The sequence below is a fragment of the Felis catus genome, chromosome C1 (genome assembly GCF_018350175.1).
Source record: "Felis catus isolate Fca126 chromosome C1, F.catus_Fca126_mat1.0, whole genome shotgun sequence".
Lineage (NCBI taxonomy): Eukaryota > Metazoa > Chordata > Mammalia > Carnivora > Felidae > Felis > Felis catus.
Window position 1 is genome coordinate 202,500,270 of NC_058375.1, and position 26,665 is coordinate 202,526,934.

The 26,665-nt window shown below is 39.8% G+C and overlaps 1 protein-coding gene across 4 annotated transcripts in view; it reads left to right on the forward strand.

Moving 5' to 3' along the window:
• Nucleotides 1-26,665, forward strand: part of CNOT9 (CCR4-NOT transcription complex subunit 9) — a 36,113-nt gene that overhangs the window by 7,172 nt on the left and 2,276 nt on the right. For 2 of the 4 annotated variants that reach the window (XM_011285554.4, XM_011285556.3), the window contains exons 2-8: nt 4,676-4,855; nt 6,910-7,025; nt 9,215-9,324; nt 14,677-14,786; nt 17,646-17,744; nt 17,941-18,032; nt 20,115-22,460. In XM_011285554.4, coding sequence (XP_011283856.2) covers nt 4,676-4,855; nt 6,910-7,025; nt 9,215-9,324; nt 14,677-14,786; nt 17,646-17,744; nt 17,941-18,032; nt 20,115-20,283 — 876 coding nt within the window. In that variant the 3' untranslated portion in view covers nt 20,284-22,460. Of the gene's footprint in view, nt 1-4,675; nt 4,856-6,909; nt 7,026-9,214; nt 9,325-14,676; nt 14,787-17,645; nt 17,745-17,940; nt 18,033-19,160; nt 22,461-26,665 lie in introns of those variants that run through there. The other 2 variants (XM_011285555.4, XM_045034480.1) reach the window with 2 other exon arrangements.

The following is a 26,665-nucleotide window of genomic DNA, read 5'->3' on the forward strand; positions in this document are numbered from 1 at the left end:
TGGATTCCATGTCTCCCCGTACCCTTCCCCACTCACCCTCTGTCTCTTAAAAATAAACATTGAAAAAGTTTTTTTAATGTTCAGTACGGTTCTGTCTCTTTCCTTATCTACCCCACCTGCCTCTTTCACTTCCCACACTCTTAGGAAGACATGAATTTTCAGATTCTAATATTTTTGTGAAAGGTGTGCCTAAATGATCCTTGGGATTTAGAAAGAGGGTAAGATACATATTGGGGTTTTATTTCCATCAAGATCTACTGAAATGCTAGAATTGTGCTTTGGAGTTTTATTCAAGGATAATGTCCAGAGGATTTTGTCAGTCATCTGGTAATATTAATACGGATGACCCTTGAACAGGGTAGGGGTTAGGGATGCCAACCTCCCCCATGCACAGTTGGAAATCTGCATAAAACTTTTGATTCCCCCAAAACTGAATTCTTAATAGCCTGCTCTTAACTGTTAGCCTTACTGATAACAGTTGATCCACACATATTTTGTATGTTATGTATATTATATGCTACATTCTTATGATAGAGAAAAGAAAATGTGAAGACAGTCATAAGGAAGGGAAAATACATTTACAGTACTGTAGTTACTGAAAAGAGTCCATGTATGAGTGACCTGTGTAGTTCAAACCCACATTCAAGTCACCTGTACATATATCAATATGTAAATCAAAATGTAAAAATATTTTCCCTTTTATTCTCCACAATAACTAAACTGCATGTGTTATAAAATTACCTGTTGATGTGTGTGGTGGAGGTGTGTGTGTGAGAGTGAAGTGGCTATCACTAGCTAGATTATTCCTATGAGAACCATGATTTGACATAGGGAATTAGGTCCAACTATCTCACTGACTTTCTCATTAAAATGATGATTATTGAGGTGCCTGGCTGGCTCAGTTCGTAGAATATGAGACTCTTGACCTCTGGGTTGTGAGTTCAAGCCTCACGTTGGGCATAGAGCTTACTTAAATAACATTAAAAAAAAATTTTGTTGATGATTATCATGTGCTTTGTAGTCTCAATTAAGTCGAGAATATCCCTTCACATCGACAGTATTGGGTATTGTTCATGGTGCTGATTGTTTTTCAGATTCGGCTGAACTAACAGCAGTAACATTTTAGGTTTTTGTCTGAGCTTTTTATATATATGTTCCCTGTATCTATTGTCCAGGTCACAGGACAAAGCTGTTTTGAGCTCATCTTTATTATTTTTTTAATGTTTATCTATTTTTGAGCGAGAGAGAAAGAGAGAGAGCACGCGAGCAGGGGAGGGGCAGAGAGAGAGGAAGACATGGAATCCGAAGTACGCTCCAGGCTCCGAGGTATCAGCATAGAACCTGACGCAGGGCTTGAACTCAGGAGCCGTGAGATTATAACCTGAGCCAGAGTCAGACACTAACCAACTGAGCCACTCAGGTGCCCTTTAAACGTCATCTTTAGATCAGACCTAATCTTTCAGTCAGGTGAGAAACAGCATTAGCAAAGCAAAGAGTATGGACTCTGTTGCCAGGCTGCCTGGATTCAGATTTTGGCTTTGGCAAAATAACAGTGTTTCCTCCTCTATAAAATGAGAGTAGTGACAAGTATTTGTTTAGGACAGTGCCTGACAGAGTAAGCACTATGTGTGTTAGCTCCCATTTTTGTTTTAAGAAATAATTGTATTCAGGGGCGCCCGGGTGGCTCAGTTGGTTAAGCGTCCGACGTCAGCTCAGGTCATGATCTCTCAGTTTGTGAGTTCAAGCCCCGCCTCGGGCTCTGTGCAGACAGCTCGGAGCCTGGAGCCTGCTTCAGATTCTGTGTCCCTCTCTCTCTGCCCCTCCCCTGCTCACGCTCTCTCTCTGTCTCTCAATAATGAATAAATGTTTAAAAAAATTTTTGTTTTAAAGAAATAATTGTATTCATCCCATAACAAATAGGTATTCAGTAGGGTTAAACTAACTCCTGTTAAATTGTAGGCAAAATTCACTGGGGGTGATGAAAAAGAGGGTTCTTATCTCAAGTATTTCCTGGCACCAAACTGCCCTCACTGCCTTCCCTTTGCTAGAATGGCTACAGAGCCCATAGGTCCAAGCTAGTGCCTGAGAGGACATTACCACCCACCTGACATCCCTAGCTCTCTTAGAACCAAAGCCCCACAGAGGCTGCAGCTCCCACAAGTAGCCTTAAAAGTTGGAGTATTGCTGGCAGCAGGTGGCCATGACGTTAGATGCCCAACTAGGCACCAGGCCCTCTAGAGTGTTAGCATCGCTCCAAGGACACCATCTCCTTGCTGAAGTTAGGCCAGCTCTGGAAATAGAATATGTGGGGGTGGGGCCTGGTGTTCAGAAGCCATGATATGCTGATCGGTGGCTACAAGTGCATCCTGCTGTTCTACACCCAGGGCTCCCTGGGGCAGCATGAGGCATAGGAGTTCCAGATACAGGTTGCAAACTGGCTGTACTGGGGGCAATGGAGCTTAGTGGTTTGGGGCAACAGGACTTTAGGGGGAGTTGAATGAGTAAAGACTAATCATTATAGATACTCTATTAATAGAGCAATGAGTATCTCTGAGACCCCTTTAGTTATTGGATTTTGGGTCATCCAGGAGACTGTGGGCAGGAAACTCAAAGCTAAAATTTTAGCCCTTGTTTCCACAGAGCTTTTTAAGGTGATATAATACTCTATAAATAAACATACCCTGTCTTCCTGGTGGGAATTACATTTCCAAAAATAATTTTTTAAGTTGAGGGCCTATCTGTAGTAGCCTGGAAAGGGCAAGTGCTTGGACAATACTGCTTTTGCTATTGGGGAGGTGGGGGGGGTAGGACTACCCTGTTACTTCTTCATATTGCTGCTGTGGGAGCCTGGGCTACCTTGAGGACCACCACTGATGGGAGTTACAAAATACCTTTCAACAGATTGAGGCACTTAAAGAAGACTTAAGCTGCATGGTATTTCAGTCCATTTAGCAGAACACTTTGTGGTTCATTCTGTCAAGCAAGTGAAATGATAAACATTAAGCTAAAAGCTTATAATCAAGCTTCCATTTATAGAAGACTGTTCAGCTTGGGTACAGTGATTGTGAGTGCACCTCAAAGTCTATCTTAGACTTTTGTTCTTCAACAAAGACAGTTGTCCTTTCTGTGCCTCATCTTTCCATCTGTACGATGGGTAGGTCATTCTATCACACTAAGCTGTAGTGGGAACATATAAATACCATGGGAAGCTGTGTAATGCAGTTCAGGAAGGCACTGGAATATGCAAGTTCATACTTGGGTGAATTGAGCAGGTTAATCCTCTGAGTGATAGTGATCTCATCTGTAAGTATAGTTCTTTTTTTTTTCTTTTTTTTTTTTTCTTTTTTTTTTTTTTTTTTGCCTACCCCTTCTGCCCCCCATCTACCCAATAATTCCCCTGGTTGGGGTAACTAAGTGAGAAAATACTGGGCATAGGGATCGAAATCTTGAATCTGTTAGGACTTTAGAGCTAAAAATAGCAATGGTAATCATTTTTCTACTCTATCATATTTTCCAAAGAAGAATAATTAAGGGAGTTAACCGAGGGCACAGGCTGTTTGACAGGTGTGGAGAATTATAGAAATGCTCAAATTTTTTTGAACGTTGTGATGCTTTAGTACAATAATAAAAGAATGTTGTCCGTCTTGCCCCTATGTGAGTAAGTAATGGATGATTCTCAAAGGGGTAGAGGTAGAGTATGTATAAGAATCATTAGAAGGGGAGCTTTTCCAAATTACATATGTTTTCTGCTCCGTGGAAGGGGATGCCAGAATTAATGGGGGAAGGACCAGAAGTGAGTGGGGAGGGTGTAACTTTTTTCCTTTCAAAAACTTACAGGGGCACCTGAGTGGCTCAGTTGGTTAAGTGTCCTAACTCTTGATTTCAGCTCAGGTCACAATCTTGTGGTTCATGAGATTGAGCCCCGCATCAGACTCTACACTGACAGCGCAGAGCCTGCTTGGGATTCTCTTTCCTCCTCCTTCTCTCTCTCTCTCAAAATAAATCAGCATTTTAAAAATATATCAAAATAATAAAATCAAATAAACTATTATAGATATATGCTTAAGAAAAGTAAACTATGCAGAAGATTTTATTGTTTACAAGGAAAAGTAAATTTCCCATGTAGATTCCAACCTTGGCAGTAATTACTGTTAAGCTTCATTTTTTTTTTATTGTTACTGTTAAGTTTCTTATGTGTCATTCTAGAAATGTTGTACGTAAATATATAAGTATATTTATGTATATAAGTGGAAGGGTCTATACTATTCTGTACGCTTTGTTTTTTGGTTTTATTTAGTATCAACACATGTAAAGCTATTTATTTAAAGACCTACATAGTATTACAAATAAAGATGTACCCATAGGTAGCTAACAGTTCCTAGTTGATAGATTTTTACAATTTCAAGTTTTCTGCTTTTGTAACAGTGCAACAGTAAACATCCTGGTATGTCCTCAGTACAGCCCAGGTATACCTCTTGGATAAATTTCTAAACATGAAATTATTGAAAGGTGTGTGTGTGTGTTTTAGATTTTGAGAGATTGAATTTATTTACATCAAGTGTACGGATATAGAAAAGCTCCCCTGGTATTTATAAAAAACACGTTCCCTCTAAAGCAGAGTAAAACTTGGTTTGACTCTAACAAAACATGTTTACTTTCTTTTTTCCACTTGAAGCCTGTGCCTACTGCACTGGCTCAAGTAGACAGAGAAAAAATCTATCAGTGGATCAATGAGCTGTCCAGTCCTGAGACAAGGGAAAATGCTTTGCTGGAGCTGAGTAAGAAGCGAGAATCTGTTCCTGACCTTGCACCCATGCTGTGGCATTCATTTGGTACTATTGCAGCACTTTTACAGGTGGGTACATACCAGTGAGTTGCAGGTCATTCCTGTTTATCATGCTTCTCTCTCTCTGTCTGCTCAAATGATTTCGAAGACTTTGGTAGAATAGTTCTTTAAATGTTAGCATTTGTAAGAATCTGTTTTAGAAAAGTCTAAGGTGCTTGTTAAAATGCAGATTCTTGGGTCTTACCCAAAAGATTTATTTGGTCTCAGATTAAAAATCTTTTTTTAGAAAGCACCTGCCCTGCTCTCAGGTGATTCTGATGCAGGTAGTCTGAGAACTACACTTTGAAAAACACAGCTTTAGGAATACCACAAGACACTTGTACATGACAGAAGAAAAAAGGTAGAAAGTAAAGTATAAGAACTGCAGGGTATATTCTGGCAAAAGGAAATATTAAGATAAAGATATGATAGCTATAGGATTAGAGGTAGGTGCACTTATACATTAAAGGGTAAGTAACCAAAATTTGGTTCTGACTGTAATGATCATTGGTGGGAAATAAATTGATATGGTATAATCTTACAATACCAAGATAATGGAATAATCATCCTTTAAAGTATTGTCCAAAATTCCTAATAATTAGATTAATTTTTCAAGCCTGTTAAGTAAATTTGCATTCATTTCCTATATCATGTAACCAAGAAACTAATCTTTCCTTTTTTTAATGTATAATTAACATACATACAGTGTTATATTAGTTTCGGGTATACAGTATTACAATTCAGTGATTCAACAATTCTGTACATTACTCATTGCTTATCACAATAAGTGTATTCTTTTTTTTTTTTTTAATGTTTATTCATTTTTGAGAGAGACAGATTGCAAGCAGGGGAGGGGCAGAGAGAGAGAGAGAGACACACAGAATTCCAAGCAGGCTCCAGGCTCCAAACTGTCAGCACAGAGCCGAACGTGGAACTCGAACTCACAAACCACAAGATGTCATGACTTGAGCCAAAGTCAGATGCTCAACCAATTGAGCCACCCAGGTGCCCCACAATAAGTGTGTTCTTAATCCCCAAAACTAATCTTTTTTTCAGGGACTTTTCCTATAAAAGTTTTACAATTAAAAAAAAAAAGGAATTGTATACAGCATATCATCACCTTTTGACAGAGTACATATGTTCACTGCTGTTTGAACATATCTCCATGTGTATACCCACGTTCTTTTTTTTTTTTTTTTTTTAACGTTTATTTATTACTGAGAGACAGACACAGAGCATGAGCAGGGGAGGGGTAGAGAGAGGGGGAGACATAGAATCTGAAGTAGGCTCCAGGCTCAGAGTTGTCAGCCCAGAGCCCGATGCGGGGTCGAACTCACAAACTGCGAGATCATGACCCGAGCTGAAGTTGGTCGATTAACCAACTGAGCCACCCAGGTGCCCATCCTACGTTCTTATCTCTCCCTTTTTGCAGTTGCTACCTGACCAAATTTAGACTTCTTAATGAGTCACTGTGGTTGATCTACTGACACTTGCTATCTGGCCAGTTATCACTATAACTTCAAGCAGGGTACTGACAAAATGGAGGATTATAAATATAAGAGCCCCTCAAGTGAAGGCCTCAACAGATGCTGGGTATAAAGAGGGAAGTGTAGGTGACCACAGTTGCCTCCAGACAAATCTTCTAGAAACCTATGTATAAATTTCTCATAGTCTCAGGTATCTTTGGGATGAAAAGATAGCATTGTTTATTTCTGCTCCCACTTTGATAGTTCAGTTCTTACAGGATATGTGGAATCAAAAGTTGTGGGAGTTTTGGGGGGCCTGGGTGGCTCAGTCGGTTAAATGTCCGACTTCGGCTCAGGTCATGATATCACAGTTCGTGAGTTCGAGCCCTGCATCGGGCTCTGTGCTGGCAGCTGAGAGCCTGGAGCCTGCTTTGGATTCTGTGTCTCCCTCTCTGTCTGCCCCTTTCCCGCTCATGCTCTGTCTCTCAAAAATAAATAAATGTTAAAAAAAATTTTTTTTTTAAGTTGTGGGAGATTTTAGAGTTTTTGCTTTAATACCATCAGAATTCATTTTGTAATAAGTTCTTTATTCATCTGCTGCTGGTTTCCATTTTTTAGGAAATTGTAAATATTTATCCATCCATCAACCCACCCACCTTGACAGCACACCAATCTAACAGAGTTTGCAATGCTCTGGCATTACTGCAATGTGTGGCATCACACCCGGAAACCAGGTCAGTCCTTTGATGCGTCTGTTGATGGAGGTTGTATTGAATATGGTCTTTTTATGAATGAGAGGAAGAGGCATGCAGTGGGGTGCATGTGTGTGGGTGTGGATCCCCAGGATTCTCATTTGCTTTGCTTTTCCTGAAGAATTTCTGGTCTCTAATTCACCAGGTTTTCATGTAGTAACAGTATAGTATTGTTTAACATGTTCTTTTATAATTTTTTTTTGCCTTTTTAAAATTGCAGTAAAGTATACATAACATAAGCTTACCATTTCAACTATTTATAAGCATAGAGTTGAGTAATAAGAATACCTTTATAATTTGCAACCACCACCACCAGCCATCTCCATTCCTTTTTTCATCTTGTAAAACTGAAACTTTATCCATTAAACCATAACTCCCCATTCCCATAGCCTCTGGGAACCATCTTTCTATTTTCTGTCTGTATGATTTTGACTACTCTGAGTATCTCAGTTAAGTGGAATCATTCAGTATTAGTCTTTTTGTAATTGGCTTACTTCATTTAGCATAACGTCTACATTGTAGTATATGTCAGAATTTTCTTCCTTTTTAAGGCTGAATAATAATCCGTTGTCTCATTTACTTTTTACTCATTTATAACACTGAACTTTAAAGGAATGGCATTTACGGGGCGCCTGGTAGAGCATGTGGCTCTTGATCTCAGGGTCATAAGTTTGAACCCCACGTTAGAGGTAAAGTTTATTTAAAAATAAAATAGGGGCGCCTGGGTGGCTTAGTCAGTTGAGTGTCCAACTCTTGATTTCGGCTAAGGTCATGATCCCAAGGTTGTGGGATCAAGCCCCACATCAGGCTCTGTGCTGAGTGTGGAGCCTGCTTAAGATTCTCTCTCCCACTGCCCCTCACCCCCACTCGAGTGCATGCACACTCTCTCTCTCTGTCTCTCGCTCTCTCTCTCTCAAATAAAAAAATAAAAATAAAGGAGTGGCGTTCACATCTCAAGAAAAGTCAGGTATGTAGATACTTCTCCCCCCTTAACCCATGGTAGACATCACTGTGCCATATATGAGGCACAGTGCATGGCATTTAGCAGGAGTTCAGTAAATATTTGAACCCAGCATTTTTCCCCACTGAACCTAGATTTGGCTTCAGAATCTTTCTTAACCAAGGATTCTAGGCAGACTTGCAAAAGATTAGAATTGGCATGCAAGTTGGCCTGCTACATCTGACAGGAAAAGGAAAATCCTGTTCAGGTATCTGCTTTGTGACTTTATGGCTCTGAGGCACTTAATGACATCTTATTGAAGTCTTTCCTCTTTTTCTCAAGTTTCCTTATGAAATCTGAGTGCTAGGTTGACACTGACGTTTTAGAGCTCTAGAGAAGTTACTATGAAAGTTATTTTTAAGCACTTAAGAAAAATGCAAGAGTACTGTGTTAAAAATTTAGAGTGTTTGCTCTCCCATAAGGTGTAACTATAAATAATATAAAGTAATGAATTGGTTCCACATTAGTTGCCTGACATATTAGCTTCAGATTACAATGTTTTTAGAATATCTAGTGTATCTGAAATGCTCTAACAAAAAAAAGAACAGTGTGCATTTAAACATAGCAGATAAACCTGATAATGGCTCCTTTGTTTTCCTGTCTCGGTTTATAAGGTTTTGTGTGACTCTACCTGTGAATAGGTGAGGGAAGGCATCTAGGAGAATTTCTCGGGCACTTAATAGCATTTTATGACCTACTTTTTTAAATCTGCAATTGGATATTTTATCAGTTTTTCAGGTACTTGATACTGATTACAGGGAAAATGGTGTATTCTCTTAACCATTGATCTAGACTAGGTTTTTTTTTTTTAACCTTGACATTGCCATTTTGAGCTAGGTTTTGTGGTGGGAGGAGGGGAGTGAAAGGGGGCTGTCCTGTGCTCTGTTGGATGTTTGGCAGCATCCCTGGCCTCTGCCCACTGAATGCCACTAGCACCCCTCTCAGTTGTGACAACCAAAATTATCTCCAGACATTGCCGCATGTGCGCTGGTGGGCAAAATCATCCCAACTGAGAACCATTGGTCTAGACTAATGACTGTTGACCCTTTTCTAGAGGTTTCTTGGTTAGGCAATGTTATAGACCTTACAGAATGAACTGCCTGGAAATTGAATGTTCACAATCCTTAGAAATTGAGTCTGGGCTCTGAATGTGATTATCTTTTTCTTTCAGGTCAGCATTTCTTGCAGCACACATCCCACTTTTTTTGTACCCCTTTTTGCACACTGTCAGCAAAACGCGTCCCTTTGAGTATCTTCGGCTAACCAGTCTTGGAGTTATTGGTAAGTTATTAGGGTTGTCTTACAAGCCTGAAATGCTCGTTCATAATAGCGATCTTAACTTCGGTGTTTTGTTTTGTCTTTTATAACTTTTGTTCACCAGTTGTTTGTTTTTTGTCTTTGAGGTTGAGTCTGTTTTCACTAATAAATGAGGATATAATAACAAATAATAATAAATATTTGTTAAATAATAAGTAAATAAGTCATATAATGGTTCTTATCAAGTACCATTCTGTGTGTTGTTAATAAGGGTATGAAGCCCAACATTTGGGATTAAATTTAGCATATATGTAGAAACATTTATTGGAATTGTAGGGAGAGTAAAGAACAAGAACTGCAGTCAACAAAGAGTATTATTACAGGGATAAGAATTTGAGCTGGTGTTGTGTTTTGTTTGTTTCTCTTTTCTAACTTTTGAGCTGTTCTCCCATAACTGCAGATGTTTGTCTTCTGCTTCACCTAGTTGAATTTTTGCATGCTACAGTTAATGTTTCCACATATATTTACTATGGGAAATGTGTCTAAAATATGTTTTGCTCAGGAAAATAATACATTAGCTGTTTCAGATCTCAGACTCCCAGATAATAAAGAACTGTCTTTGGATTTGTGAAAAGTAAATACATTCAAGGTTTCTTTCCAGGGGTGCCTGGCTGGTTCAGTCGGTAAAGCACGCAACTCTTGATCTTAGGGTCGTGAGTTCAATCCCCATGCCCCATGTTGGGCATGGAGCCTACTAAAAAAAGAAGAAGAAAATGATTTCTTTCCAAACTCACCCTTCAGTATCTTTTTCTCATAGTTTTTGCTCATATACTGACCAAACAGTAAGAACATTGATTTTTTTAATAAACTTTTTTGTTTTAAGTTTATTTATTTATTTTGAGGAGGGGAGGGGCAGAGGGAGTGAGAGACAACCCCAAGCATGCTCCACACTGGTAGCACAGAGCCCAATGAGGGGCTTGAACTCAAGAAACCGAGAGTCAGACACTTAACTGACTGAGCCACCCAGGCGCCCCAATAAGAACATTGGTTGTACAGACTTTGTTTTGTTTGTTACTGTTTTTATCTTCAATTTGTGTTCATATCCCTACAATTATAAACCATGGAACAGGAACTATACTTCAAAAGTTTGGTACTTTGAAGGCACCTGGGTGGCTCAGTTGGTTAAGTATCCAACTTTGGCTCAGGTCATGATCTCATGGTTCCTAAGTTCGAGGCTGCACATCAGGCTCTGCACTGACAGTGCGGAGCCTGCTTGGGATTCTTTCTCTCCCCACCTCTCTCTCTGCCCCTCCCCAACTCGTGCTTTCTCTCTTGGTCTCTCAAATAAATAAATAAACTTTAAGATAAAAAACAAAAAGTTTGGTACTTCTGAGACATATTTCTCAGAGACATTTTATTATACGTTTAAGGAGTAGCTGTTAATCTCATATACAAGTGAATGTTACTCTTTTTTACATCCCCTCTCAAGTGGTACTCTAATTAGAAACTTTTTCCCCCAATATATTGTTTTCTACTTTTAAGTTACAAAAATTTCCCATGGAGGATTTAAAACATGAACAAGGTACCAGCCAAAAGAAAACATTTATATCCTTAATTCTGATTTAAATTACACCCTACTTCTGCTGGTTTTTAAACCACTACAGTTAGATGATGCATTTGGGATCTTGGGATAAACTTAACTGTAGGGGGATAAAAAAAAAAAAAATACTCAGACAGTATAAAGCTAGTTGTTTGCCCTTGCGTATATTTTCTGAAACTTAATTTCTCCAAGTCAGTTGAGAGTACAAGCAGAAGGTAAATGTTGGGCCTAGACTTTTTGCTTACAGTTCAAAGGTTATCACAAAAGTTTGAATATAAATGAAATGATACATGAAAAATTAGAAAATACTTGAAAGTGAATAAAATGAAAACAGCATATCAAAGCTTACAGGGTGCAGCTAAAACAGAGCTTACAGGGAAATTTGTAGCATAAAATGCTAATACTAGAAAGGAGGAAAGGTCTTCAATGTTCAAACCTTTCCACTTTAAGAAAATAGAAAAAGGAGCAAATTAAGCTAAATTGAACAGAAGGAAGGAAATAATAAAGAACAGACATCATTGAAAATGAGAACAGGAAAACGATAGATAAAATCAATGAAACCAAAAGCTGACTTTTTTTGAGATATAATTGACTCATAACAAACATTGTGTTAGTTTTAAATGCACAGCATAACAATTTGATACATGTATATATTGCAGAATGATTACCACAATAAGTTAAAATCCATCACCACACACAGTTATAAAAATTTTTCTCGTGAGGAGAACCTTTAAGATCTCTCTTAACAACTTTGAAATATGCAATACGATATTGTTATTGTAGTCATTGCACGTTGCAGTCCCAGTACTTATAATTGCAGGTTTGTACCTTTTGACCACCTTCACCTATTTAACCCACCCCCAATTTTTTACTGAAAAAAATTCAGTGGAATTAATAAACCTGTAACTGGATAGACTGGGAGAAAAAGAGAAAACACAAATTATAAGTACCAGGAATGAAAGGGTGTACGTTACAACAGACCATAGACACTAAAAGAATAATAAGAGAATACTGCTAATAACTCTATGCCCATAAATTTGATAACTTAGGTGAAATGACCAAATTTTATGAAACTTTTCCAGAATATAGAAGGCTTCTAAATTCTTAGTAAGGCCAGCATTACTCTGATAATAAACCAGAAAAAAGACATTGTAAGAAAACTTTAGGCCAGTAGCCCTCAAGAACATAGATGAAGAAATTCTCAACAAAATGTTAACAAAGCAAGTCCAACAATATATAAAAAGGATCATCATGACCAAGTGGGTTTATCCCAGGAGTGCATGATGGTTTAACTTTCAAAAATCAGTCAATATAGGGGTGCTTGGCTGGCACAGTTGGTAGAGCATGCAACTCTTGATCTCAGGGTTGTGAGTTCAAGTCCCACATTGGGTGTAGAGATCACTTAAAAATAGAATCTTAGGGACACCTGGGTGGCTCGGTTGAGCATCAGAGTCTTGATTTCAGCTTAGGTCATATCCCAGGGTAGTGGGGTTGAGCCCCACGTGGGGCTCCGCACTAAGCTTGGGGTCTGCTTGGGATTCTCTCTCTCTCCCCCCCTCTGCCCCCTCCCCTGCTCACATGTGCTGTTGCTTTTTCTCTCATAAATAAATAAACAAATCTTTTTTAAAGAATGGTCGATATAATTGACCATATCAACAGACTAAAGAAGAAATATTGGTTGTTTCTTTCATTAAAAAAAAAAAAAAAATAGCGGACAGAATTCAGCCTCCCTTTATGATAAAAACGCCAGTAAAGTAGAAATGGAGAGAACTTTCTCAACCTGATAAAGTTAAAAAAAAGAATCCTACAATTAAGATCATACTTAATATGAAAAACCAGGCATTGTCCCCTAAGATTGAGAACAAGGCAAGGATGTTTATTCTCACCACTCCTATTCAGTATCATTCTGGAAATCCTACCTGGTGCAATAAGGCAAGAGAAAAGAATAAAGGGCATACAAATTAGAAAGAAAAAAGTAAGACTGTTTATTCACAGACAACAAGGTTAACTACATAGAAAAATCTTGAAGAACCTACCCAAACAAAGCTACTAGAACTAGTGAATTTAGCAAGGTTGCAGGATATGAGGTCAGTATCCGAAAATGAATCATTTTATGTGGTAGTAAAAACAGTCAAATTGAAATTTTAAAAACCTACCATTTATAATAGCACCAAAACATGAAAAATTTGGGTGTAAGTCTTACAAAATGTGCAAGATCTGTAGGTAAAAAACTACAAAACAATGATGAAATCAAAGAAGTCCTAAATAAATGCAGAGATATACCGTGTTCATTGATAGGTATATAAATGATTCAATGTTGTTGAGATGTGAGTTCTCCCCAAACTGATGTATATGGACTTAGAGCAATTACAACAAAATCCTAGCAGGATTTTTTTTTTAATATAGAAACGACAAGCTGTTTCTGAAATTTATATGGAAAGGCAAATGAGCTAGAATATGCAGATTTTAAAAAGAAGGACAAAGTTGGAAGGCCTGCACTACCTGATTTCAAGATCTACTGGAAAACTGTGGTTGTAAAGACAGTGTGGTATTGGAGAAAAGCTAGGCTTGTAAATCAATGGAGCAAAATGGGGAGTCTAGAAATTGACCCATGCAGATATGGTTAATTGATTTTTGCAAAGGTGCAAAGATAATTTCATGAACAAAGGATAATAGTCTTTTCAATAAATAGTGGTAGGACAATTAAGATATCCATATGTAAAACCATGAAGCACAATCTATACCTTGTACTCTATGTAAAAATTAATTCAGAATGGATTTTAAACCTACGTGTAAAGTGAAAATTAAATAGTAATTTGATATCTGCTATAGGCCACGTTAGTAAATTCTTCTATGTGCTGTTTGGTATGGGGTTTAGAGATTGTAGCATTTGTAGATTGCCAGTTCTTATTTAAGTAAATGATATTCCTTTCTAATCGAAAGTGATTAAGTTATTATAGATCTAATTAACTGAGGCCTTTCATACAAAAACTGGTTGATGCGTTGGACAGCTCAGGGACCAGTCATTTGTTTAATGAGGCTCTGCTTCCCTATGTACAGAATAGAGAAGATATCCCTGAACTGTGTCTGTTACCTGGTCCGTGGTGTCAGTTTAGAACTCAACAGAATTGGGATGAATTTCAAAAATCATTTGTTCCGACTCTTTTTTTTATAGATAAAGAAACAGAGACCTATAAAGAGAGGGTAACTCTACCAAACTTTGGTAAACAAGTTGCGGGACTAGGATTAAAGTTCAGGTGTGTGTGTGTTTCTGGTTTGGGTACACCCTTCCATGATTGTGCTCTTTGGGGAAAGAGTAACAATTAAGTAACCAAGAAGTAATGTTTGTTTATGTCCAACGTGAAATAGGATTCAGATTGACACCATTTCTTTGCTACCTGGGGATATCCTTTAGTACTGATACAGAACTCTTCTCTCCTCCCTAAAATAAATAGAAAGTAGATGGTGATGTCATTGTGTAGCCAAGAATGATAGAAAAATAATTTAGATGGCTGAACTGCTGCTCACTATGTGATGGACCAAACCTGGTACCTGATCTTTCAGATGCTGACTGATAACAGTCAACCTCTGCTTTCTCTTCCCTTTTTTTTTTTTTTTAAACATCAGTATGAATCTGATTCTCTGACGTGAATGAACCACAATGTATCTTCTCTCTGTTATTTAAGTTCCACAACTAGTTGAATGAACACTCACTCCAAAGTTAATTTTAATTAAAAACATTCACTCTGAAATAATTTTGCCCGTATTTTCTTTAGGGGCCCTAGTGAAAACAGATGAGCAGGAAGTAATCAACTTTTTATTGACAACAGAAATCATCCCTTTGTGTTTGCGCATTATGGAATCTGGAAGTGAACTTTCTAAAACGGTATGTGCTTTTCAACTTAGATTTTATGTTTTGTTGGCTCTTGGACTACTTTATGGTTCTGGGATCATTTCCTGCCTCCCTTCAGGCTTTTTGAAACTTATATGAATATATTTTCTCTTTTGGATAAAAATTGTCATAAAATGATCATTTAAAAATCCAGACCTGGGGCACCTAGGTGGCTCAGCCAATTGAGCATCAGACTCTTGATTTCAGCTCAGGTCATGATCCCAGGGTCATGGGATCAAGCTCCCAAGTTGGGCTCCATGCTCAGCGTAGAGCCTGTTTAGGATTCTCTCTCTCTTTCTTTCTTTCTCTCTGCCTCTCTCCCTCTGCCCCTCTCCCCACGTGCTCTCTTGTGTGTGTGCACTCTCTCAAAAAAAAAAAAAAAAACACACACACAAAACAAACAAAACCATATATATATATATATATATATATATATACACACACATACATATATAAATATATATGAATATATATATATGTGTGTTTTTTTTTTATCAAGCCCTTCAGAAGAATATAAAGTTAAACACTGAATTTTTCAGTTTTCTCTGAACCCACTTCTCACCACAAATGTATATAATTCCAGGGGCACCTGGGTGGCTCTGTCAGTTAAGCATTCGGCTTCAGTTCAGGTCATGATCTTGTGGCTCATGAGTGAGCTGTGCTCGGAGCCTGGAACCTGCTTCGGATTCTGTGTCTCCATCTCTCTCTGCCCCTCCCCACCCCTCAAAAATAAGTAAACATAAAAAAAAATTTTTTTAAGTGTATATTCCAGATATTTTTTTACGCATACTCAAGTGTATATATGCCTTGGGCTTTTGCTTACTTTGCACTTTAACTATGAATGACAGTCCCCGATTGGGTAGAAAATTCTTATCTCTCCCTATCAGAAGTATGTTGCCATAGCCCTGTTGTCTTCTGGTATTGAATGTACAGTGAAATCTTGGGCCAGCAGCATAAGTTAATCCTTTTGTTGGTGAACTTGCCTTTTCTGTGTGGAAGTCTGTAAGCTTCTTTTATTATTTTTAACTTCATTTGATGATTTTGTATCAATTTTTTTCTGGAAGAACATACTCCTCGTGTTTCTTGTTAGTTTTTATATAGTTTTCTCCTTAAGTTGTTCTAGTCTTTTCCCTCACCAATATCATTTATGCCTTTCACATCTATTCTTCTTTCCCTTTAATAATGTACTGCTTTTTTTTTTTTTTAATTTTTTTTTTTAACGTTTATTTTTGAGACAGAGAGAGACAGAGCATGAATGGGGGAGGGTCAGAGAGAGGGAGACACAGAATCTGAAACAGGCTCCGGGCTCTGAGCTGTCAGCACAGAGCCTGACGCAGGGCTTGAACTCACGGACCGCGAGATCATGACCTGAGCCGAAGTCGGCCGCTTATCCGACTGAGCCACCCAGGCGCCCCAATAATGTACTACTTTTTAAATTTCATGTCATGTGATTTTTCTCAAGGCTGCTTTTCTGTGTTGCTATTTTTAGCAACATCAAACCTCGGCTCCTAAAGTATGCTTAGTCACATCGAATTAATTTAATTCAATGAATATTTTATTGCTGGGTTGGATGCAAGCAGATGTAATGGTTTTAATTTTTTTTTATTTTATTTTATTTTTTTTAATTTATTTTTATTTTTTTTATTTTTATTTTTATTTTTTTTCAACTTTTATTTATTTTTGGGACAGAGAGAGACAGAGCATGAACGGGGGAGGGGCAGAGAGAGAGGGAGACAGAATAGGAAACAGGCTCCATAAATTTTTTTTATTTTAAATATGCAATACAGGGGCGCTTAGCTGGCTCAGTTGGAAGAGCATGCAGCTCTTGATCTCAGGGTCATGGGTTCGGACCCCACATTATGGGTAGAGATTACTTTAAAAAATAAGTAAATAGGATGCCTGCATGGCTCAGTCATTAAACATCTGATTTAGGCTCATGTCATGGTCTCAACAATTATGGGTTTGAGCCCCGAGTCAGGCTCTGTGCTGAAGGCATGGAGCCTACTTGGGATTCTCTCTCTCCCTCTCTTTCTGCCTTTCCCTTTTGTGTGCACTCTCTTTCTCGCTCTCTCTCAAAATAAACTTTTTTTTAAGAAGTGTAGGAAAAGTTTTACTTACCTCATTTAGAAGAGATAAGGCACAGCTAAATTTCTAAATTCCTCTTGGCCCATGGAAAAAAGAAAACTAGGTTTTCAAACTGGGTTTGGATCTCAACTCTACAACATAGTGGCTTTGTCACTTGGGACCTTAACCTGACAAGTTATTGATTAGCTGTTATGCCTGGCACATAGTACATGTTAAATAACTGGAAAAGTATCTGCATTTTTTAAAATTTATTTATTTTGAGAGAGAGAGAGTGTGCGTGAGCAGGGGAGGGGCAGAGAGAGGGAGAGAGAGGATCCTAAGCAGGCTCTGCACTGCCAGTGCAGAGCCCGATACAGGGCTCAAACTCACAAATTGTGAGATCCATGACCTTGGCCCAAACCAAGAGTTCAGATACTTAACTGACTGAGCCACTCAGGTGCCCCCATATATCTATATTTTTAAGAAATTGTTAGTTACCCAGACCTGCCCTTTTATATAAAATGTGAATAACAGTAGGACCTACCTCACAGGTTTATTGTGAAAATAAGACGAGGCACGTTATGCCTATAGGAAAAACTCTGGCACATAGTACTCAATATGGTAATGTTTATTATGAATCTTTTTAACTATGCCTATCTTGGGGAGTAAGTTGTACATAATGTCAGGGTCTCTGCTTAATTTTCTGATTCACAATTATTCCCGGGAGATGAATCAACATTTGGAAGACAAATCTGAGCAACATTTTAGACTCTTTTTGTTTTACTCCAGGTTGCCACGTTCATCCTCCAGAAGATCCTTTTAGATGACACAGGTTTGGCATATATATGTCAGACATATGAGCGTTTCTCCCACGTTGCCATGATTTTGGTGAGTTCTTTCATCTGTCTCTATCCCCCTTCGGTTACTTCTGATTACACAGCTTAGTCCCTTTTGCAGTTGACACTGAACAGCATCCTGGAACCTTATATAATGATTCTTGAAATATCTGATCTCTGATGTCAACTAGAATTATTTTGTATTTTGTGTGTTTTTTCCTACCCCACACCATTTTGGGGGAAAATAGGGTAAGATGGTCCTGCAGCTATCCAAAGAGCCTTCTGCCCGTCTGCTGAAGCATGTAGTGAGATGTTACCTTCGACTCTCAGATAATCCCAGGTAACTAAACATTTACAGGATGTATGGGACTTTGGGGAAATATTCTGGTGAATGGTTGCCCTCTCTCACGGCATAGCTCTTAATATCTTCAGGGTAGGCAAGGGATATAACTTTAAGTCAGACAGAACTTAATTAAATTCTTTTCAAATCTGAAGTGCTGAATTTAAAAATCCATCAGAGGGGGTGCCTGGGTGACTAAGTCAGTTAAGCATCTGATTCTTGTTTTCAGCTCAGGTCATGATCTCACGGTTCATGAGTTTGAGCCCCACGTCAGGCTCAGCACTGACTGTGCAGAGCCTGCTTGGGATTGGGATTCATTCTCTCTCTCTCTTTCTCTCTCTCTGTCTCTCTCTCTCTGTCTCTCTGTCTCATAAAAATAAATAAACTTTGAAATAAAATAGGGGCGCCTGGGTGGCTCAATCGGTTAAACATGCGACTCTTGATCTCAGCTCAGGTCATGATCTCACAGTTCATGAGTTCAAGCTTCACATCAGGCTCTACGCTGATGGTGGGGCGCCTGCTTGAGATTCTGTCTCTCCTCTCTGCCTCTCACCTGCTTGTATGCTCGCTCACTCTCAGAATAAATAAATAAAAACTTAAAAATTCATCAGAGTTTTGGGGGTGCTTGGCTGGCTCAGTTGGTAAAGCATGCAGCTCTTGATCTCAGGGTCACGAGTTCAAGCCCCACGTTGGGCATAGAGCTTACTTTGGAAAAAAAAAATCAGTTTTGTCTCCCCACTGTAACTCTGTACCCTCCTCTAAAATTTCAGAGAATCTAGTCAGTTTCCAGCAAACCTTATGATACATTATTCCTGTGGTTTGAGCTTTCTATTGCTGCTTCAGGTGGTCAGAAAGAGAAGTATATTTTCAAAGATCTCTTAAGAAAGGAATGGAGCCCAGAGGACTCTTGAATTACATTTTCAGTTTTCTCTTTGATTCCTGTAAAGTCCTTGAACTAATTATTTTATCTGCCTGTGTTCATAATCTTTCTGTCAGAAATCATACATTGTAGATATGATGCATTTTAGAAATGTTTGACCTTTTGCTTTGTAAATCCATAATTCATGCTGAAAGCCACTTGCTCAGGTTCTGCTAAACCACATAATGGGGCAATTTCTGTGTTCCTAGGAATGGGGATAACTCGATTTAATGTGAACGCAGCCTTCTCCCACTGAGGTTATTCAAGCCCTAGCTATTTCTTCAACCATTTTGTCCTGTTCTTCAGTGGTTCCTGTTCCCATCAGTTTGAAAATATGTTTATTTAAAATTCTACTTGTACAAAGAAACCAGACTGAACAAAAGCCGTAACTTTATTTAAAACAGCTTTATAAATCATTACCGTTTACCTGTTTAAGGTTTTCAGATTTGATTTTTCTCTGATTATCTTTTAAAGAAAATGATACATTTAAAAGTTCATCTGATAATGTTGCCACCATTGTTTTGTTTTTACTTCTCACCTTTTATTAAACCTTTTAACTATGAAGCTGAAGCAGGGGCGCCTGGCTGGCTTGGTCAGTAGAGCATGCAACTCTCGGTCTCAGAGTCCTGCATTCAAGCCCCACATTGGATGTAGAGCTTACTTTAAAAAAAAAGGGGGGGGGGTAGAAATAAAGAAACTGAAGCAGTTTTTGGAAAGAGACAAGTTTATACTGTTCAGAATTAAAGTTCATTCATTTATCGTAATGAGTCAAGTCATCTCCCCTGTTCATGCACTGACTTTAGAAATGTTTCATTTACCATAACCCATCTATTTCTGTCATGAGCGTATTGACAGTATTTACTGTAATGAATCCGAAAGCAGTTGGAATTCAGGTGAACTCTTGCACCACTTCATTCCATTTTGCTTTGTCATGAAATTCCACATTGAGGCATCATTCTGAAAATACAGACGACAGATCCTGGAGACTCTGAGCCCATGCCTAATACAAGTTTTAAGGAATTTTAATGGATTAAAATACCTTGACTGAACTGCATATTCCCAGGATTCATTATGTGTGTATCTAAGACAGAACTTCTTCTCTGTCCCCCAAATGTGGGTTTATTTGCTGGTCTCCCCGGTTGGCTTGTTTGTCTCTGATGTAGGGCACGTGAAGCGCTCAGGCAGTGCCTCCCTGACCAGCTGAAGGACACGACCTTCGCCCAGGTGCTAAAAGACGACACCACCACGAAACGCTGGCTTGCACAACTGGTGAAGAACCTGCAAGAGGGCCAGGTCACCGATCCCCGGGGTATCCCCCTGCCCCCTCAGTGATCCTCCCCCGCCCCCTTCCACTGCTCCCCCAAGTTGGGGACAGGAGGGGGAACCTGCGAGGAAAACAGCTCAGGTTTTACCGCCGACCGGGAATAGACAACCTCAACGCTGAACTGCACTGGAGAAGAGGGGCAAGGTGACCCCGCTTGAGGAGTGTGGGCTGCCATCTCAGGCCGCCTCCAGGACCTGGGCTCCCTCCACTCCTCCCAGGAGATGGGCTCCTGACACAGCAGTCTGCCACCACAGCTCCAGGAGGGTGTCCACACCAGCAAATGCTGTGTCTGCAGCATGCCCGAGATGGCCCTTCTCCCCCATCTCCACCAGCCACTGGCGGGGAGGGGAGGCAGGGTGGTGGCAGCAGCACTGTAGGCATGCTGAGCGCCTGGGACCAAGCCAGGTGGCGGTTTTTTATTTTGCCTTCCTGGAAGACTCAAGATGTGTCTCTTCATCCTCTCTCTCAGTATTTGTTTACTTTGGTCTTTTGTTTTTAATGTCAGAGAGAGGTGTGTTTAGTGGACACAAGCTGTAATACTCAGCAAAACTTTGTCAATTGGCACTGTTTACAAGTCTGTTAGCTGCATAAGCTTAATAAAAAGTTGGTCTGGGCATTACATCCCCTCTAGCAGGCCAATAGCTGCATGAACTGTGGGGAGGAATGGGAAGCAGGGGATAGAGAAAGCCAAAGGACAACAGGACCCCACCTCCTCTTTCCGTTCCCTTTCTGTTCTTCCACCCCCAGTTCCGGATGCCACAAGGACCCTAGCCTTGTTTCTGGCTCCAGCTGCTAGCTTTTCCAAATCTCAGTGCTTTTCTCTTTTTTACATCCCTCATATTAAAACTTTAACAGACGTCTTAATTCATCAGGCTGTCCTGGGAGGGTATTGTACTGGGGGAGGAGAGACAGCAGTGGACCTCACCTTGAATTCCAGTCCTTGGAGAGATTTTCTGGGTGACTTAAAGGGGAGGTGCCTGGGATCAAGATGATAGGCTACTCAGTCCCGTTCTTTGCTTTAATATGAGTTCCTGTAGCTCCATCTGTCTTCATAATTGTACTTGAAGTGGTATTAGCTGAATGAACTCATGTTATTCAGATTTAAGATGGAGGACTGGATTCTGCTTCTTCACTTAAGTCTCCTTTTTTTTTTTGGACACATTCCCTATTGGTCTATGGGAATTACAGGGTTGACACTAAAATATTTCCAGCTTGTTCATATTGTGTCAGAGAGTCCCCCTTCTATCTTTGGAGCTCTAGATAACTCTTCACACTCCATTGGCTTGAATCTGTAACGTGGTGTAAACTGTCTTGCTTTCCTCTAGTCCTTCCCCCTGCCAACACCTGCTTGCTCTCTCTCATCCCCATCTCCAATCACAGATGGGATTACTAATCAAGTCTAGAGAGAGACAAAGTATTTTATGTCCACATCTTACACAAATGAAGGTGCCTCCAAACAAGTTGGGCCAGGAGGCGGGGAGCTGTCTGCAAGCGGCAAGCTCAGAGAAACCTTTGCAGAGACAGTTTTGCCAACATGAGGGCTCTTTCAAGCCGACTTTCACCAAGAGAGCCGGCCTTGTTAGTTGGCTTCTGTCTCTTTAGAACCAAGAAAGTAGTAATTGAGTAGCCTAGATGTAGAAAGGGTAGAATAAGCACTTATTCCCCTGCCTTCCAAAAATGAAGAGGAGAATCAGGTCAGCTCTCAGTCTCAAGCCTGAAGAGAAGAGGTCTTGGAGAAAGCAGAGAACAACATGGACCAGATAGACGTCTGGACCTCCTTCAGCCCTTAGTTTGTGATCTGGAGAGTCCAGCTAAGATATCCCTTATTTTTGCCAACTGCCTTCCTGCTGAGCCAAAGTTTCTCATTCCCCCTCCACTGAGGAAGCAGCTGAGGCCCAGGGCCTTGCTCCCTGGGAGATTCTCTTCTCTCTCCATCTTTTGGTGCGTTGGCCATGTTACTGTGCCAACAGTGTCTTAATTCCTGTTCCATCTATTCTCAGCTGGTCTTGGACCGCACACAGGAGTTGGGGGAGGGGTGGAAATGGGTATTATTCCTTGTAGTTGATCCTGATGCCTTATGTGTATAAAGAGACCCCTCCATTTTTTGTTTTCCATCCCTCTCACACCCTAACAGGATTGAAATAAAACCTGTTTCTGATTTTATAAAAATAATTTTTCCTTTAAACTGGAGACTTGATTTTGTCAATATCTAGATATCTAGGCACTCTGGTCACATGATCCTTGTCACCCCTGCCCCTACCATCTGTTCATCTACACAAACACACTGTTGTGCCAAGAGAGCATTGATGGTTCCTTTGTGGATAGGTCCCTTGGGAAAAGTCCTGCGGAGGTATCAAAGCTGTTTGGGAGGCTGGGGTGGTGCCCTTTATCTGGTAAAATATCTTCCTGAAACAGAACCTCACTCCTGCCTGTAGTGGCCAGAACTTAATATGGGAGAGACTTCTATAAGTAAAGAGGTAGTGCTTGAAACATTTTATCACAGACTGATATTCATTTCCTTCTGAGGCTCAAGACTTAGCACACATCTCCTTAGTTTCCATGCCTGTTTCTGGCTCTCAGCGAGACGGAGCCAGCCTCTGCTTCCAGCTTTTTTCCAAGGCACTGGGGGACCTGTGACTGAGTGGTGGAACAGGGCAAGGAGGCGCACTGGCTGCCTTGAGAGCACTCTCCTTACTGTCTGCATAGCATTCCCCTGCTCACTACCCCTGCTGCTCAAAGGCTGAGAGGCGGAGCAGATAAAGTTCTTGCTGTCAAAAGTCCAAGTAGAGGGGCGCCTGGGTGGCGCAGTCGGTTAAGCGTCCGACTTCAGCCAGGTCACGATCTCGCGGTCCGTGAGTTCGAGCCCCGCGTCAGGCTCTGGGCTGATGGCTCGGAGCCTGGAGCTTGTTTCCGATTCTGTGTCTCCCTCTCTCTCTGCCCCTCCCCCGTTCATGCTCTGTCTCTCTCTGTCCCAAAAATAAATAAAAAACGTTGAAAAAAAAATTAAAAAAAAAAAAGTCCAAGTAGAACATTTGGAATAGGGAAGAATAGAATGAAATGAGATTCCTGAATGCTGTGGAATTTTTAAACTATTTAAATACATTTATTTCAAAGCTGATCTAACAGCTAAGTTGAACAACAACATTAACAAACCTAATGACATACAGAGCACTGCACTTTAAACCGACATTATACATACTCTTCAACTACACCAGAAGCATTTACCAAAACTGGTCATAGCAGACCACCAAGCCTCAAAGTTTTTCAAGAAAATATTAGAATAATGTTCTCTGAACACAGTGGAATTAAGTTAGGAAAAAGAAAACTGGAAAGTTCCTAACTTTAAAAAGCAAGCACTGCAGTTCTAAATGGCACAGAAGAAATCACAAACGTAATTAGAAAAAAAGATAGCCATATCAAAACCTGTGACATGCAGGTAAAGTAATACTTAAATAAATACTACTTTAAATTCACATGTTCCAAAAGAAAGGATGAAGTGATCTAAGTTTTATGTCAAACTGGGAAAGGATAGCAAATTCAAAAAACAATAAGATACAAAGAGCAAAAGTCAATGAACTAGAAAACGTGCAATAAAGAAAATAAAGTGGGAAGTCATTCCCTTGAAAACGTCAGTGTAATTGATAAACGCTTAATAGACCTTAGATCGGGGGGGGGGGATGTTAGAAAAAGTCAGGGTGGGGGGAGCACCAGGGTGGCTCAAATGTCCGACTTGATTTTGGCTCAGGTCATGATCTTGTGGTCATGAGATCAAGTGCCCAGTCAGGCTCTGCACTGAGCAAGTGGAGCCTGCTTGGGATTCTTCCTCTCCATCCCTCCCTAACTCGTGTACACACGCTCTCTCAAAGTAAACATTTAAAAAAAAAAAAAAAACTTACAAATTACATTTTGGCTTTTAAGAAAGGAAAAAGGACATCACTCCGATCTATACTCACAAATCTTCCATAAAGTTCCAGAGACTATAGAATAAGGGAACAGGTTCCCATTCACTTTTGAAGCCACCAAAATCTATCAAGGATATCACAAAGGAAAACCAGGGACTGAACTCTACTATGAATGTAGAAGGAAAATTCCTAGGAAAAAATAGGTCTACCTATATATATATACATATATACATATATATATATATGTATATATGTATATATGCATACAAATGATAGTGCACCATACCTAATCTGGGTTTACTATAGAAGACTGATTTAACACTTGAAAACTAAATGCAATTCACATAATCAACAACTGTATAAGGAGAAAACCCACACAATTGTCTAGACAGATGAACAAAAGAATACTATGAAATTCAATACCTATTCATGGTTAAAATAACAAACTGAAAACCAGTAATAGAAGGGCACATCCTTAATAAAAGGTATCAACAAAAATCCTACAGTAAACTACTCAATGAAAAAAATACTGAAGTCCTCCTCCCTGACATGATTGAGACAAAGATATCTACTCTCACGCCTCCCAAGCCTGTGTGCTAAGCCAAGAAAATAAAAGGATAGGAAAGTGGGAAAAATCTGCTGACAGCACAACTGTATACATTGATAACCCAAAAGAATCTCCAAACTCAGAATTGAATGGATTTAGCAAGGTCCTAGAATACAAAGTCAATATGCAAAAATAAAAATAAATCAATTACATATTTCTAAATATAAGAAAAAAGTGGAATTTCAAAAATATAATAGGGGTGTCTGGCTGGCTCAATCAGAAGAGCATGTGACTTTTTAAGTTTATTAATTTTTGAGTAATCTCTACACCCAACATGCGGCTTACACTTTTGGGGCTTGCCCCAAATGAATAAACATTTAAGAAAATTTTTTTAAAAAGGGCACCTCGGTGAATCAGTCAATTAAGTGTCCAAGTTTGGCTCAGGTCATGGAGACACCATTTGTATTTTTTATTCTAACTTCCCTCATTTTGTCCTCTGGTTCATTTTATACCTCCTTGTTCCCCTTCCCCTTGGTTTTTCGTTTTTAGTGTCAGAATAGAGGAATGGCTATATATCCTCCAGCTTTTGACGTTATGTATCCTGGCTTTTAATTAAGTGGTCTCATATTGATGATTTTTAAAGTGGAATTTAATATTTTGAGAAGCGTTTTTGACCACGAAGAAGATGGGCTTCATTTCAGAAGTTTTAGTTAGGCTGGAAGGACTGGGGAACTGACTCTAGTCCTGAGAAGCAAGATGTTTAGGGCATCTCCCCTGTGTATCAGAAGGGTCTAGATTTGTCTGTGTGGCAGCAGGAGAGGACAGTGTTTACGTCTCCCTCTTTGCCAGCTGCCCCTTCATTTCAATTTAGGGCTTCTGGGCCTTTCCTGGGCATGATTCCCAGAAAATCCCTCTGCTGCTGCTGCCCTGATCAAGTTTCTGGATCTGTTAATAATAGACGACAGGGGGGGAAGGGCCAGGATCATTATGGAAATAGGAACGATCAAACCACAGGGACAGTTCCTGTACCAGGGCCCCGTCTGTCTGCTCCCTCCCTGGGTCTATATAGAGCATCCTGTAGCGGGCATGTCTTCTAAGCCACTGTTTGGAGCATTCTAACCTTGTGAAGGTCTCCCATGTGCCTGCCCCAAAAATGAGAACACATGATCTGGGGAACATTAGCATGAAAAAAAAAAATCTGAGATCTGAACTCTCCCAGAAAATACAGGAGGAATGATAATACCCCTGACCAAACCCCCAGAAGGGAAGAAATTGGGCAGCAACTAGGTAAGGCAAATAGAAACAGGCAAACCATATATAACCCAGGAGTGTAGAAGTGAGGAATGTGAGGCAGAAGTGTGGAAAACTAAGGATGTGATGATGTTAGGGGAGTAAAAATGGGGGAGGAAGATAAGCACATGAGACAGGTGCTCTATTAAGTAAAACCTGAAGCCTGCACCATTTAATTTGTGGTGCTCTCTTAATCTGTTTCCCTTAAATGGCCTCCCTCTTCAGCCTTCCTAGCCTGTATACTCTTCCTTTATCAAAACCTCCTCTCAGGGGTGCCAGGCTCGCTCAGTTGGAAGAGCATGTGACTCTTGATCTCAGGGCCCTGAGTTCAAGCCCCACGTTGGATGTAGAAATTACATAAACAAACTTTCAAAATCAAAAACAAAAAACCTGCTCGCTGGAGAATATGGAAACAGCTTATAAATTGTGGAAAAACAATAAAATGTCAGAAATTAACACCTGCCCAAACTGGAAACCCTGTTATTGTAACAGATATAGAAAACTACATAAAGAAAACGTATAGTTAGGGGTGCCTGGCTGGCTCAGTCAGTAGAGCATGTGACTCTTTAAATTTTTTTTTTTTCAACGTTTATTTATTTTTGGGACAGAGAGAGACAGAGCATGAACGGGGGAGGGGCAGAGAGAGAGGGA